The sequence below is a fragment of the Anopheles maculipalpis genome, chromosome 3RL (assembly GCF_943734695.1).
Source record: "Anopheles maculipalpis chromosome 3RL, idAnoMacuDA_375_x, whole genome shotgun sequence".
In the NCBI taxonomy this organism is placed as follows: domain Eukaryota; kingdom Metazoa; phylum Arthropoda; class Insecta; order Diptera; family Culicidae; genus Anopheles; species Anopheles maculipalpis.
In genome coordinates this window covers 67,944,702-67,958,711 of record NC_064872.1, presented here as the reverse complement: position 1 = coordinate 67,958,711, position 14,010 = coordinate 67,944,702, and the positions used below count along the sequence as shown (strand labels likewise).

Genomic DNA, 14,010 nt, shown 5'->3' with positions numbered 1-14,010 from the left:
ATCTCTTAACCTAATTACAGAACAACAACAACAACAACCACTACCACCAGAACGACAACAACAACAACAGCTCCTATAATATTTCAACAAAACTTCCGTGCGATGGTATGCCCGATCGCGGGGGTAGATCCCGATTGTGTAGATAAACTAAAATAGCATTAGAGCAAGCAGCAACCAATCAAGTCAAAACTCAATTTTTCCATGAAAAACAGAAGAGCAAGTAGAATTCTTCGTGCCAGGGTTGGTTAGCGGGATATGGGGGAAGATGAGAGGGAATGAAAAACGGAAAGTGAAAATTGTGAATCGAATTTTAGAAAATTGAATGAATTATCAAGTAAAATTTAAAAAAAAAAAGAGGAAAGTCCATCGATCAGACATGAAAGACTCTACTCTACTCAAGCTGGAAAGGAAAAGGAAGCATAACGGATTCCTGCCCTCCCATCCCCCACCCCATTTTGTACTTTTGTTTAATTTTTTTTAAATTGTGTTTTTGCGTAACGGAAATGCGCGACACACAAATACCGAGACCGACAGCAGCATATTAGTGGTGTATATTTGAATCTAGTGATAAACTGACTAAATGAACTAACGAGAAATATGTTACTGTTTCATTTTACTATTTAAAGTGTCCAATACAATTCGAAAAATTGCAGCCGAGTGTTTGTGTGTGTGTTTCATTTATTTGATGGTGAAGCAATAGAAAGAAATTTATTTGAGTTATTTTGGGTGTTCCCCTGTAACGTACCACAAATATAAAACTTTTGTTAAATTGACCAAAAATACACTGCTATAACCACCTACTCGGGTAGACCGTACATTTTGTATGGGAGTTTGCGTTTTCCCGGCTAAGAAGAAAGCTTATAACTTTTTAAATATGACGAGCTAGGCAGCTGCTCGTCATATTTGCTTGAAAATTTCGAGAAAGATGAGGCTATTTGTTGTCTAACTAACAAAAGTTAGTTAGCAATACGGCCTGGCCGTCCTTTATGAATAAAAAAAGACAAAAGTTAGTTGAGAATTTGAAAAACCTCCTGGTTGTTTTTTCTTTTAATTTTCTGTTCAACATATTTTTGTTGTTTCTTTTATTGCTTGTACATCATACAACATACTGTTTGTATGAAAATAAGAATTTTCCGCATAATTCAAGCAATTCAACAGGCACATCTAAGTAAAGATTGCAAAAGTATAAGCCGTATACGTATACCGACCATGCAGTCATTGAATTTCTTTTAAAACATGCTCCCGGTACAATGACTATTCAGCTCCAAATTAAAGCAATTCGTCACCATAATAAATAAGTTATACAACACAAAGATTGCCAGTTTTAAAATAAAATAATGTCTAGTCAGCGAAAAAGCGAAAATGCAAGATTACAATACGAAAACCCATACAAAAACCATTACCTACTAGGGTAGGTGGTTATATAAAATAGAGGTATAAATTGACAATTCAAAATTCTATACATCTAACAATCTAACAATGTTTTTGTATGCATTTCAAAAGTTTTATGCTTTATGCCATTATATTAAATGGTATTGAAAATTAAAATGTAAGACATACCCGGGCAGGTGGTGGTCATGAGACAGAGCTTAACGGAAAAATTCAAAAAGCACTCACGATTGATTGAACCCCCTGAAGTAAAGTATCGAACTTGCTAGTGTAAATAAAGGGGTATGAGAAGGAATGAGGGACAATAGAATGAAAGCACAATTCGTAGGTCAAATATTAGTATAGTTTACTATTCAACAATTGATTTACTCTTATTCTAAGGAAATGCATCTTTTGTATAATTGAAAATGTGTTTTTTTGCAGTTTGTTCGCTAGCATACCCTAGAATCATTAAATTTCTTGAAGCGTTCAAAGCAAATGCAAAACCTACCGCCGTCCCATAGAATGTCCCAGCGCTTTAACCACTGTGCAACTGTCCAAACAAATCGACTGTTGTCAAATAGTGGGCTCGAAAGTAGCTAATTTTCCTCGGAAAAGCTTAAAAATGTGCACTGCAACGTGAAAAACAATTCATTTTCCAACTGAACCACCAATTCGAACCAACGAAAAAGCGGTAGAATATTCCTTTAGCTCACACGCCCAGTTTCGTAAGCTAGTGGTGCAACAGCACGAGCATCCTAGCACCGGAGAAGAAGCGCTCGCACCTAGTCTATTGTTTTGCGTCTGCCAGAGAGTACAGTTCGGTTTTCCGGAGCGTTCGCAGTACGTCGTTCGGGTCGGGTCAGCAAAGCGGAAAATTCTTAAACCAACGAAGCACATAGAGAAAAAAAAACTCGCCGTGTATTTTCCTTTCTGTGGCGAGCGTAAAGATCAATAACCTTGTGCTGGGGCTTGTGTGAGTGAGTGTGTGGTGTGGCTAGTTCCGGTGTTGGCCGAGCGGGCCGTTACGGGGTGTGCGTGTGTGTGCATGAGCTGCTAGATTAACAAAGTTATCACAGAGCGCGGCGGTGTACACTTGCCGTAGCAACCCGTGGTTGCAGAAGTCGTAAAAGTGGTGCGCTTACTGACGGTCAGAGTGTGCTGTGACGAAAACAATACCGAATCCGAAATCCGCAGCTGGTTTGTTTTCTTGTTGAACTCAGCATAAAGAAAGGAGAGGCTGTGCAGCATGAGTGCGACCGATGGTGCCGAGCTGAGGCGAAGGTTGCTAGCGGAAGGCGATAGCAACCAGCAGCAACCGCAGGGAAGCCCTAAACAGCAACAGCAGCCAGCACAACAGCAACAACAACCGCCGGAGTGTGCCACCACGGAAAACTCCGACCATGTACGTTCCTCCGTTTTTCCCCCACAGTTAGGATAAGCGAACGCGGGTTGTGCGAAAATTTTTGGTTCGCAGTTTATCGATTTTTCTTCCTTCCCCACAAATGTTGCGCTCTCGCGCAATTTTCCCGACACACGCACCACGGGGATGGATAAGGGAGTGCGGGTTCCGCGAACGGCGAGGAACGGATATTCCCTTTCACTGAGAGCGCACGGAAACACGCAGGAACAGCAGATGATGATGAGTTTTTCTCACTTTCTCCCAATTTTTCGTATCAAGCGCGGCACATCCTAGAAGGATGTCGTGTGCAGGATTGTTGAGGTGTTCCCCCTCGAGAGCTAATCTTGGGAAAGACAACGAGCGTGGGAGTACGCAAACGGTTCATGATCCGCTTGACTGTTGGATATATGTATGCGTGGATGCTGCTAGCTGGATGTAAACATTCTCCTACATTGGAAGATGTACGGCGAAGGAAAGCTAGTAGGCCGTGGAGTATTATTTTTCCTATCGTTTTAGCCGTTCCCGGTACGAACGGGGAACACCTGCATGCATCTTATCTTTATGGTACGTGCAATCCGGGCACTAATTAAATTTGCAACAAAAATGGGCACTACTTACGACGACAACCACGATGGTCCCTAGGTTGTTGTCCCAGCCCCCTCCCAGGAGGTGTAATCCAATTCCCACTGGAGGAAAAATACGTTTCGTAACGGTGAGGGCTACATAATGTCGCTTCTTTCTCGTTGTCGAAATGGCGATACAATAGTGTTTTTGCCATTTCATTTAATCTACCGATAGACGACATAATCGTATCGATTCCCTGCCAATCCATGGGGAGTTTAATCTTCCTGCTGTCTTTATAGAGCGGGACGCGCTTACTTCATTAATTATACTGATTGGAAATAGAAGGACATCGAGGCCAGGATGTAAATTCGATCGATTTTTGATACATTACAGAACCGAATGCGAATTAGCTAATGAGTTCTGTCAGCACGAATCTGTGTCGTTTTGAAGTAAATGTCCATAAAGCCACTCTAAAGGGACGGAGAAATTTCAGAATCGATTCAAGAGAAAGATGGTTTAAAAATAGCACACATTTACAGGAATGTGTACCACACGTCCCGGCCCACGAACATTTCTGTGTTTTTGTGTTGTTGTTGTTGCTTTTTGGCCGATTTGTTGTGCCGCAAAAATCACACCACACAACCGTACACCACCAGGAGCAAAAACAAACACCTCCGGATCGCACCATCGTAAGCCAAAGTTCGCTCCAATCTCGCTCTCATCTCCGTTGTTTACAATCCGATCCCGTCTCGCGGACGCGTCGAGTGCGTGCTTCTACTAGAACCGGAAATTGGTGCCTTTTTGTCCAACGTGTAGTACACATACGTATTGGGCGCGAGAGCACGGCGTGTTATTATGTAACATCGAAGTCTATGCGCGTCTCCAGTCCGAGAATGACCTGCCATAGAGAGCCACTGATAGCAGTCACGCCGGCCATTGACAGAACCGTCCAAAAATGTGCGCTCTTTATCAGCTTTTTTTTGTGTCAGCCATCAGCAGTGAGCGCGCACTATTCCCATGCGTTTTGGTCATGTGTGTTTACCAGTAATCTTGCTGAAGCGCGCCCCGAAAACGATTGTACTGATGCGCGATTGGTACATATGGTGGTTGCATATGAAGGGCATTTAAGAAATTCCATGCCCCAGCATTCACTCGAACCGGTTTCGTTTGGTTGAAGTCGAAAGAATTTTGTTTTCTTTCTAGCCTCTTCTTTGAGGCCGGACCATTAACTGTTTGCTTCTAATGCTTGAGAGAGTTTCTCTTCGGATCGGGAATGATGGAATAAATGAAGCTTGGAGTCACATTCCGGTGAAATATGGCTTCGGAAAATATCTTCGAATCCATGGGAACTTGATGTTGGCTGATGGAATAGAGAAGAAGAGCATCTTTATAGTAGGGTGTTTTACTTATGTTGGCAAAGTTCGTGGCGTGATGTGTTATCCTGCTGTATGATAACGTTGATGTAATAATAGCCAAGAAGCCCGAAGCACCACATCCTTGCCACATAATAATATGAAGCTATAAGCTATAATATTAAGAAGATGTCTTGAGGCAACTAAGACCATAATTTTCAATATAGCTGCAGTAGCATCTGATCAAACTAGAATTTACGAAGGAGTGATGTAGTAGATCGTACCTTTAAAGTTTGAAGTTTGAGGGTCAACAGTCACGACTGACAACCACTCCCCCCTAGCGATCAGTCCCCCAACGATGTTCCAGAGGAAGGTAATCTACGAGCTGTTCGGTGATCTTACTATTTGGCACCGAATTAAGATAGCCAGGCTTCGGTCATGTCATGAGGTTACCACCGGACAACCTAGCCCGTAAAGTATTTTTCCGTCATCCTCATGGACAGATAAGGCATGGTAAGGTTAAGTTGAGACGGAGTGATAATATTGACACTTCCTTTAGAATGGCTGGGATATTGGTTTGGCCGACGATGACACAAGATCCTGAGCGATAATCGAGGATTTCCGCAACAGATAATGACAGAACAGACTGGAAAAAACCTTTTTTGAGTTTTCGTCCATGTTGAGAAAGTTCCATTTCTTTGAGAACCAATTTATTGAGCATCATCTATGGGACGCTCTTGATTCTGCAGATGATCAGTACAGAGATGATGGATTGATAGAACTCTTAAGACAAGATCAACAATGCACAAGTATACAGAATAACCCTGAGTGTCGTGGTTGTGGTTTGGAAATCAATGAAAAAACTTTAATTAGAATTCTTCGTCTGATGCCACTGTCCCATATTTCCGTACTCTTATTTTGCTTTCAATGTGATACGAATTGTAACATATATTATTACACTCGCTTATGGATGGATTTACCTGAATTATGCTTTATGTATAATGTGTATCATCCTTATTTAACAAGCTGATAAAAATACTTGAAGCATGTAGACATTAAAACGAATAAACAGAATCCTAACATAGTGTACTGGTTCGGTACATGGTAGAAGAGCGCTGTGCTGTAGAGTTGCCATCGTTGGAACCGACCGAATGACCAAAAGACCTTGAAAAGCTATTCCATACACTTCTTCCATGCAACGATCAGACGAGGGTTGGTTTTTCAGCCGGTCGAAGGTCCACCTGAATTGTTGCCATCAAACAATCGAAAGTGTGGCACTGTGCTGTTTGTACCATTCCACTGTGCCTTAGTGTCCCTGACTGTGCACAACTGTTTACTGTTTACAATTTCATTTGTTTTACAGAAAAGAAATCGAATTTTGAATAAGAAACCAAAAACATATTATTGATATTTATTTATTTACCTTAACATTTTAGGTTGACTCGGAAACGGAAACAGAGGAACGGCTGCCAGAGGAAAAGTACGTGGAAGAGATGGCCAAAAACCTTCCCCAGGGAACGAACAAAATGCCCGAATTGCTGGGTGCAGTGTTAAGCGGTCTGCCGGAAAGGTGCGTACACTGTGGACCGGTCCGGGCATCGAGGGTCCGGTTCGGTGCCCTCGCATACATTACCTACTACGCTATCACCGTGGGCAAATGAATAACCTTACCGTATGTTTGCGTATGGTAGCGTATGGTAGCGTTAAGCATCGGCTTAATTAAATAACAACATCTCGAACAAACTTAACTAAAAAAATCGCCCATGGAAATGGAATTAGAAATCCGCGATATTGCACTGGCTAGAACCATTTTTTGAGGTCGGCCGGTTTACGTTTTCACGCTTTGTAAGGGGCTATTTCTAGCGTACCCGTCGGGAGAAGAAGGTGGAGCAAACTGCCTTGTAATTGGATATGTACGTAGTGTGGAGCGGTTTGCGTTGCGTTGCGAGACCTTTTCGTAACGTGCAAAATAGCAATGTCAAGATCATCATCATGACGTGCATTTTGCAAACCGCAAACGGGCGAGCTAGCTCGTCCGTTAATGTCTCTTTGTGTTCTTTCTCTCTCTCGACTCGGGTTGAGTTTGTACAGGCAGGCGATTAATCACGTAGAAGAAAAATGGATTAACACTTTAATAGGATTTCTTTATACGTACTAACGAATGGCATCTACTTGTTATCTGTTTAAATAGGACTTCGAATGGGTTAGGCCATTAATAATTGTTTTTTTTATTCTATTCAGTTGTTTAATCTGTTTTGTTGCGTCTGTTTCAGATGGAAGAACTGGGTGATACGAGGCATCTTCACCATGATTATGATCAGTGGATTCTGTTTGATCATCTACGGTGGACCTTTAGCTCTGATGGTTACGGTAAGCAAACAATTGATATTTCCTGTTGACAAAATCTGCCTTAATAACCACTTTTAAGGGTACAAGGGGCAGTAAAAATTTGCCTTAATATGTATATGTATATGTGTGTACAAGATATGTACAAGTAATTTGAAAAAAAGCACTCATTGGACTTTTTGCTTATGGGATGACCTTTTGTACTAGCTTTCCTGTTTTACAAATCGTCACGTCGTTTTTTGTGATATCTGTTACATACAGGGTTGGCAAGCAATTTTTAGAATTTCTAGCAGAAAGGAGGAATTTTACAGCTTAAAAAGATCTATTTAACAAGTCTAAACAAAACATTAAAAATGACAACAAACCGACTTTTTTTTTGGGTATAGATAATGCGACTTCATACAAGCGCTTTCTTAAATATTTCATTATTCAACCATTAATGTTACAATTTTTAATATCTGACGTGACGGATTGTTTTTTTTTTTATTGCAATATACAAACTTCGAAACATTGCATAACACCAGGCGCAGTCTTACTGTACTGTAACTGAAACGTGGACGTAAAGAATACGCTCCAGCACTTAAATAATGATGGTAAAAGAGTAGAGTGTTGTAGTAGTTCCACTTGGTATGCCAGACTACTTGTAGACCGATTCCTTCATCACCTGATCGACAGACTGTGAACATTTGGCACAATTTTCCACACTGTTCCTGTACGATAAGAAGCGAACAAAAATCAATTAGGCTCAGCTTTTTAGTCACCTCACAGTCGTGCAGTAGATTGCCCTTACCGTATAACGTTGGTAAGGATCGCGTTACGATTTAGCTCGGTGGCAAGCTTGGTTTGCAGCACCTGCACCATATCCTCTTTGGCTTGGAGTTGTTGCTTTAGCTGTGCTATTGTTTCCTCCTGCGCTTCAAAGATCACCTAAAAGCAAACCACGACAAGAAGGACTTTTAGATTGAAATTGTTCGACATGTATTTAAGGCTAACTTACCCTGGACTCTTCCATACTTTCCGAGTACGATGGTGGTTCATCGAGACAGAAAAAGTCTCGCACCGCCTGACACGTCCGCATCGCATCGTCCCCCAGTATCGTGTTTATGAACGTTTGCAGTCCCTGTATTCGGTTATCGATAAAGCCACTGCTAAAGTTGTCACCGAACCATTTCTTACGCGGTAGCACCAGACTACAGTGAGGGTAGATCGTCTTGAGCTTGTTGTTTAACCGCACAAAATCCGTGTACCGTCGCAGCACTAGCCAGCAGGTGTGAGAGATACTATTTTCAATGCGTAATTTGAATATCTGAAAAAGGGAAAGCGTAGAGCCTCATTATTAGGTGTATTACAGGGAAATGCAAATGATAGTGGTGCTGAGACCCAAATTAAGAGAATAACGCAAGCCGATATGAAGATAAGACATTCGCAAATCAGTGAAAAATAGATATAGAATCACCGAAAATTATTATGAAGCACGTGCAATTGGTATGAAAAATGAAATTTGACAGCCGGATGATTTTTTTTTTTCCATATAAATTGCAAGCTCTTCCATAACGATTTTTGGCGATTATGAACATAACATGTTTTCCCCAACTGTGTAAAGAACAGTATTTATCATCACAACACATTTCAGTTGCCACAATTTTGCTCTATAATTATGGAACATTTCATAACAAGCCCCAAGCACGAACATTGTATCATCTTCCAGCATCTAATACGCAAGGCTTAAGGCTCAAACAGATGTTGCACAATAATAATAGAGCGAAACGTTCCAACACACCATCTCGCACTATGCAAATTAACAACTGTCAATTGGTGACGTAGTTGTGTCCGGCATATTGGTCCTCTACTTTATCCCAACTGGGAATTGTCAGGCTGGCGGCAAAGTAAGCTCCTCAAGCAGATGTTGAGAAACTAACAAACTAGCTACAATTTACTATAACATTTGTTGCAATTACTTGATAAGAGCAATCAAAACAACCTAAACAAGAAAATGTTCCCTCGTCTTTAAGTATGTGAATCATCTCGCACACCGAACACACACATACCCGTGATTCTAACGCGCAGGCGCAATTTCTCGCCTTGTTTTGTGCGTGCCATCGAACCCTGCGCTCCGCGATCGTTCTGCTGTATGCGTGGCGGGTGCTGATTACTTACCGTAAACCGTGCCCGTTCCTCCATCACCTCGTACCCGACGATCGGAATGCGAACGGCGCTGGCATTGGATTTAAGATGCAACTCAGATTTACTCGTACCGAAGTCGCTACTGCTTAGTTCGGATGTACGGCGACTTTCGTACAACCGTTTCGAGGATGGATGGGTTGTGGAACCAACACTGCTGGATGCGCTCCGGATGCTGCTACCACTAACTCCACTACCGGGTGGTAGTGATTGCTGCATCGTCAGGCCAGGTGGCACCACCGTATTCTTGACGGCTAACGTTTTAAGGCACACCTCCGATTTGGCACCGAGGTAGAGATTGTTGGTACTGAAGCTGTTGGCCGTAACACTTCCACCAACACCACCTCGTCTCGGTGAATCACTGTCACGTACCGCTCTCAAGTCACTTTCCGACCGAACCGGACGTAGCTGTTGCTGCTTGCTTGACTGTTTGCGGGTTTGTGGCAGCGTTGGATACGAGCTGGACCGTCTTAGCACGACTGATGACGGCGATGCAAGGGTGCAGTTCGTTGTTGATACGGGACCGTAGTAAGCAGCTTGGGTTTGTTTGCGCTTTGCTTGTTGGTGCTGTAGAATCGATTGAACCGATGGTACATCGCCGGTTGCTGTCATCTTCATGGCCGCCGTCATATTTGCCGTCGGTGCCAGCATTATTGCACCAACACCAGGAGGCCCGTTGTTCCATTGCTGGTTGTGACTGCTGCTATTGCTGCTGATAAACTGTTGCCGTTGGGAGGACGATAATTTCTCCCTATCTCGCTTCTGTATGGCGCGTAGCGACATCGTACCGTTCCGTTCGCTCGTACGTTCTTGTACGCAGCTTCGCTATCTTGGCCGCGCCGCCTAGTTTAACGGGGGTACTTCGTTGACCGTCTAGTGTCTGCTCGCACGCCAATGTATTTTATTTATCAAATTAGTCACGAGGCGTTCGTTTCGTTGCGGGTTTTTCTTATTGTTTGTGGGGTTGTGTGTGTGAAAGCCGCGACGTTTGTTTATCTTGCAGAACGCAATTTGACAGATGATCAAGAATGATCGGTGCCAACGTTACTGTTGTGCACTAACACTAGTTTTAAGTATTCCATGCGTTCACTCGATATTTTTTGTAGATTTTACCAAAACCATTTTAACCAACGTTCACTTTCCTTTCGTTAACAGCGCAGCAAATTGTGAGCACTGTCGGGGACCACTAAGTCCGAACCGTAAACCTGCGTTACGCGATGCGAAATGAAAGAATTTGCCCAGCTGCCTCGGTTTCTCGGTTTCGGTCAGCAGCGAAAGCGAAGCGAACAATAGCAACAGCAATAATAAGTCGATGATGGTCTTGGTCAGTACGCGCAAAATAACAGTCGTGCTGCACACTTCCTACCGCGCTTGGGCGAGCAATTTTGGTTTGCCGTTTGCTTGCTTATGCTGCTGCTGTGCGAAGGAGTTGCCTTTTACTGTTTGATGTTGTTGCTATTGTTGGGTGCTGTCCACCCGGCTTCCCTACCCTGCGTCTTCAAGCACACCGAAAACACTTTGCCACTTTCTCCACCTTGAAACGACCGGATGATGATGGTGTGTTTCGCTGTGCGAAACCTTTCGCTAGAAAGCGAACGTTTCATTCTCAAACCACCTTAACTCCGGCATTATTTGGGCTTGTGTGTGGCGCGGCAAAGGCACTTTTTAGGATAGGCACTTTTTTTCGCAAATACACAATGATAACACCCTCCGTTTTAGGGGTAGCAGGGAAATGGAAAATGTTGTGTGTTGCCTGGCAAGGGAACACTCGGAACGGCGTGTTGAAGGCACAGAAGGCACTTTGCTTGTGCTGGTTGCTGCTGACGATTGCGTTCGGTCTCGCAGTTCACCTTTCCTTAGTGGGGGAGGGGAGGCGTATTTATTTCACGCACACCAACATATAAAGCAAGAATAACAACACAATGGAACGATCATCCGGCGATGCGTTGCGTATCTCCTCCACGCGGAAAGAGAGAGAGAGAGAGAGAGAGAGAGAGAGAGAGAGAGAGAGAGAGAGAGAGAGCTAGAGTGGGAAACATAGAAAAGGCTTTTGTGCTTTGTAAAAGGGCAAGATCACCTCACGATCATTTTGGTATGCGTGTCGATCAAGCAAGAGAACAGCATCAGCAGCTGGCATTATCTGTCCGATGTACGAGGTTGCGCAGGTGATCATCAAACATTTCATACACATACGGTTGCTATGGGTGACGCTGCATGCACCAGTACATTCTCATACACTCACGCATACCGATGCATTCGAGGGAACCGTCAAAACATTTGTTCCGCGATGCGTCGACGCGGAACTGCACGCAAAGTGCACTCTTTAAGCACATGTTTGGACAAAGCTTTCCCGGTGTGTGATGTTCTGTTGTTTGTTTGCTGTTGGTGGTGCACTACTGGAGGACGTTTAAAATTAGCACATGGAAAGCTTTGCAGGAGATTTTTACCAACAGTGTTGCTATAGACCTTGGTTAAGAAAATCCAATTAATGTGAATTTGCTAAGCATTGAATGCAAACGTTCATTTACCACAATTATATGGTTGAGGTGTTTTAACTTCGCTGGCTCGGTTTCATTACAAAACCAGCCCGTCAGAACCTTATCCAACTCTGCTGGTTGTCAGCTTTTGCAAGAGTCTGTGGACCACATGTGATTCTTTTTTTACCTACACATAAATAATCAATCCTACATATAGAAGGTACTGAGGCTACAATCAACGTCGCTGTTTGACCAAAAAAAAATAGGTTTTGGATTTTTCCAAAGGTGTGTAAACCTATCAGTTTTAACCTTGTTAAACCACAAATCCGAAGTTTTATGTTTACCTCTCGATCGATCATTTAGTAACAAAGGAGAGCCTTAAGCTAACGATGTCTATATCATAAGCATAAGCATCAGGATGTAGAATGACCTATAAAGTATGCAATAAAAAAATGACAATATTGTTCCGATTTTTCATGTGCTTATGCTGTCACCTGGCGGCCGGTACTCCTGTCAGTGGTGAATGTATACTAGTGACTAAACACAGTCAAAATTTGATTGCTTCTTTCTCTTAATTTACAGTAGCTAGAACGAGAATAGCAAAAGTTATTTGGGCAAAATTTGTTCGTACCGTGTGCTTATTCCTGGCCTGAGAAAAAGTAGATCGTTTTGTCACATTTCTATCAACTTCTATAGTACAATGAGCCTCACATTAGCTGGCCATATTCATTAAAAAATATCACAAAGATGGCGAACTGCTATTGTTATCTACTCGAAGCGATCGAAGGAAAAAGGGAACGTTTGGGGCGATTCTGGGGGATCTCAAGTAGCCAACATAAGTGCGTCCCATTACCGTCGGATCGCAATGTTCTAGATAAATTTGCAGTGGAAAATCAATCTAAATAATTGCATGGCCAAAGTCAGCGATGAATTGATCGAAAAGATGACCTTTCATCAGATAAAGGTCTACAAATTATGTTTGAATCTTCTAGCTTAAGTATCAGCAAAAGGCTGTAATATGAGGCAAAGATTGGATATTTGAAGCAAATGCGGCATTGAAGGGATTGAAGCAAATGTGTGTTAATAATCTATATTTTTTCTCCTCGTAGGCTCTCGCTGTACAAGTGAAATGTTTCCAGGAGATCATTTCGATTGGCTACTCGGTGTACCGCATCCACGGACTGCCATGGTTCCGCAGCCTGTCCTGGTACTTCCTGCTAACGTCCAACTACTTCTTCTACGGTGAAAATCTTGTCGATTACTTTGGTGTTGCGGTTAGCCGTGTGGTAAGTGGAGCCATTACTGCTATCCTCATTAAATTCTTCTTCACTCATTAATTTGTAAAACCCCGCTCTTCTCTTGCAGGACTCACTCCGTTTTCTAGTCAAATACCATCGTTTCCTGTCGTTCTGCCTGTACTGCATTGGATTCGTCTGGTTCGTGCTATCGCTCGTAAAGAAGTACTACATGAAACAGTTCAGCCTGTTCGCCTGGACACATGTCGCGTTGCTGATTGTCGTAACGCAGAGCTATCTGATCATACAGAACATTTTTGAAGGATTAATTTGGTTCATCGTACCGGTATCGATGATCGTTTGTAATGATGTGATGGCGTACATGTTTGGGTTCTTCTTTGGCCGTACGCCACTGATTCAGCTTAGTCCAAAGAAAACTTGGGAAGGTTTTATTGGCGGTGGATTTGCGACGGTTATCTTTGGTCTCGTTGCATCGTACTTCCTCTGTCAGTTCCAGTTCTTTGTCTGTCCGATTGAGTATTCGGAAGCGGAGGGACGTATGATAATAGAGTGTGAGCCGAGCTATCTGTTCCGGCCACAGGAGTACAGCATCGCATTGGTTGGTTTTCTGGAGTAGCAGCTAGTGAGATTACCATACATTTTCTAATATTAAATTCTTGGTTATATTTTCAGTTTGGCGCTAGCAAAACCATCACGATGTATCCTTTCCTGCTCCACTCGCTCTCGATGAGCATCTTTAGCTCGGTAATTGGACCGTTTGGCGGTTTCTTCGCCTCTGGATTCAAGCGTGCATTTAAGATTAAGGTAATTCATCTAAAGGAACTCACCGAAAGAAGGATAGTTTTACATCTCAAATACTATTCAATTGATATGCAGGATTTCGGAGACATGATTCCCGGACACGGCGGTATTATGGATCGTTTTGACTGTCAATTTTTAATGGCCACATTTGTGAACGTTTACATCTCTAGCTTTATTCGCTACGCGTCACCACAGAAGCTGTTAAATATGGTAAACCTTGATTTTTTGCTGTCCATTTTGCAAGTCTCCATTATACAATATCC

General features: G+C 42.7%; 4 protein-coding genes across 4 annotated transcripts in view; 2 read left to right on the top strand and 2 right to left on the bottom strand.

The window, feature by feature from the left end:
• Positions 1-14,010, top strand: part of LOC126562971 (eukaryotic translation initiation factor 4E1) — a 436,138-nt gene that overhangs the window by 29,860 nt on the left and 392,268 nt on the right. The window lies entirely within an intron of this gene.
• The window catches only part of LOC126563070 (protein lethal(2)essential for life-like), a 566,897-nt gene that overhangs the window by 246,253 nt on the left and 306,634 nt on the right, over positions 1-14,010 (bottom strand). The window lies entirely within an intron of this gene.
• The window catches only part of LOC126560911 (phosphatidate cytidylyltransferase, photoreceptor-specific), a 170,435-nt gene that overhangs the window by 156,309 nt on the left and 116 nt on the right, over positions 1-14,010 (top strand). The window contains exons 2-8 of the mRNA XM_050216860.1: positions 2,606-2,773; positions 6,123-6,256; positions 6,960-7,056; positions 12,800-12,976; positions 13,056-13,544; positions 13,619-13,750; positions 13,823-13,957. Of these exons, the coding sequence (XP_050072817.1) occupies positions 2,618-2,773; positions 6,123-6,256; positions 6,960-7,056; positions 12,800-12,976; positions 13,056-13,544; positions 13,619-13,750; positions 13,823-13,957 (1,320 nt within the window). The 5' untranslated portion in view covers positions 2,606-2,617. The remainder of the gene's footprint in view (positions 1-2,605; positions 2,774-6,122; positions 6,257-6,959; positions 7,057-12,799; positions 12,977-13,055; positions 13,545-13,618; positions 13,751-13,822; positions 13,958-14,010) is intronic.
• LOC126562276 (uncharacterized) lies at positions 7,655-10,047 on the bottom strand. Its single transcript, XM_050218737.1, has 4 exons — positions 9,190-10,047; positions 8,030-8,338; positions 7,823-7,959; positions 7,655-7,742 (listed from the first exon to the last, which is right to left on the bottom strand). The coding sequence occupies exons 1-4, from the start codon at positions 9,994-9,996 to the stop codon at positions 7,670-7,672; spliced, it is 1,326 nt and encodes a 441-aa protein (XP_050074694.1). The 5' UTR covers positions 9,997-10,047; the 3' UTR covers positions 7,655-7,669.

Coding starts and splice junctions, on each gene's coding strand:
- LOC126562276 (XM_050218737.1), bottom strand. CDS start 9,996: ATGTCGCTACGCGCCATACAGAAGCGAGATAGGGAGAAATTATCGTCC. Junction 7,960..8,029: donor AAAGTATGGAAGAGTCCAGG/GTAAGTTAGCCT, acceptor GTTTGCTTTTAG/GTGATCTTTGAAGCGCAGGA. Junction 7,743..7,822: donor ATCCTTACCAACGTTATACG/GTAAGGGCAATC, acceptor CTTATCGTACAG/GAACAGTGTGGAAAATTGTG.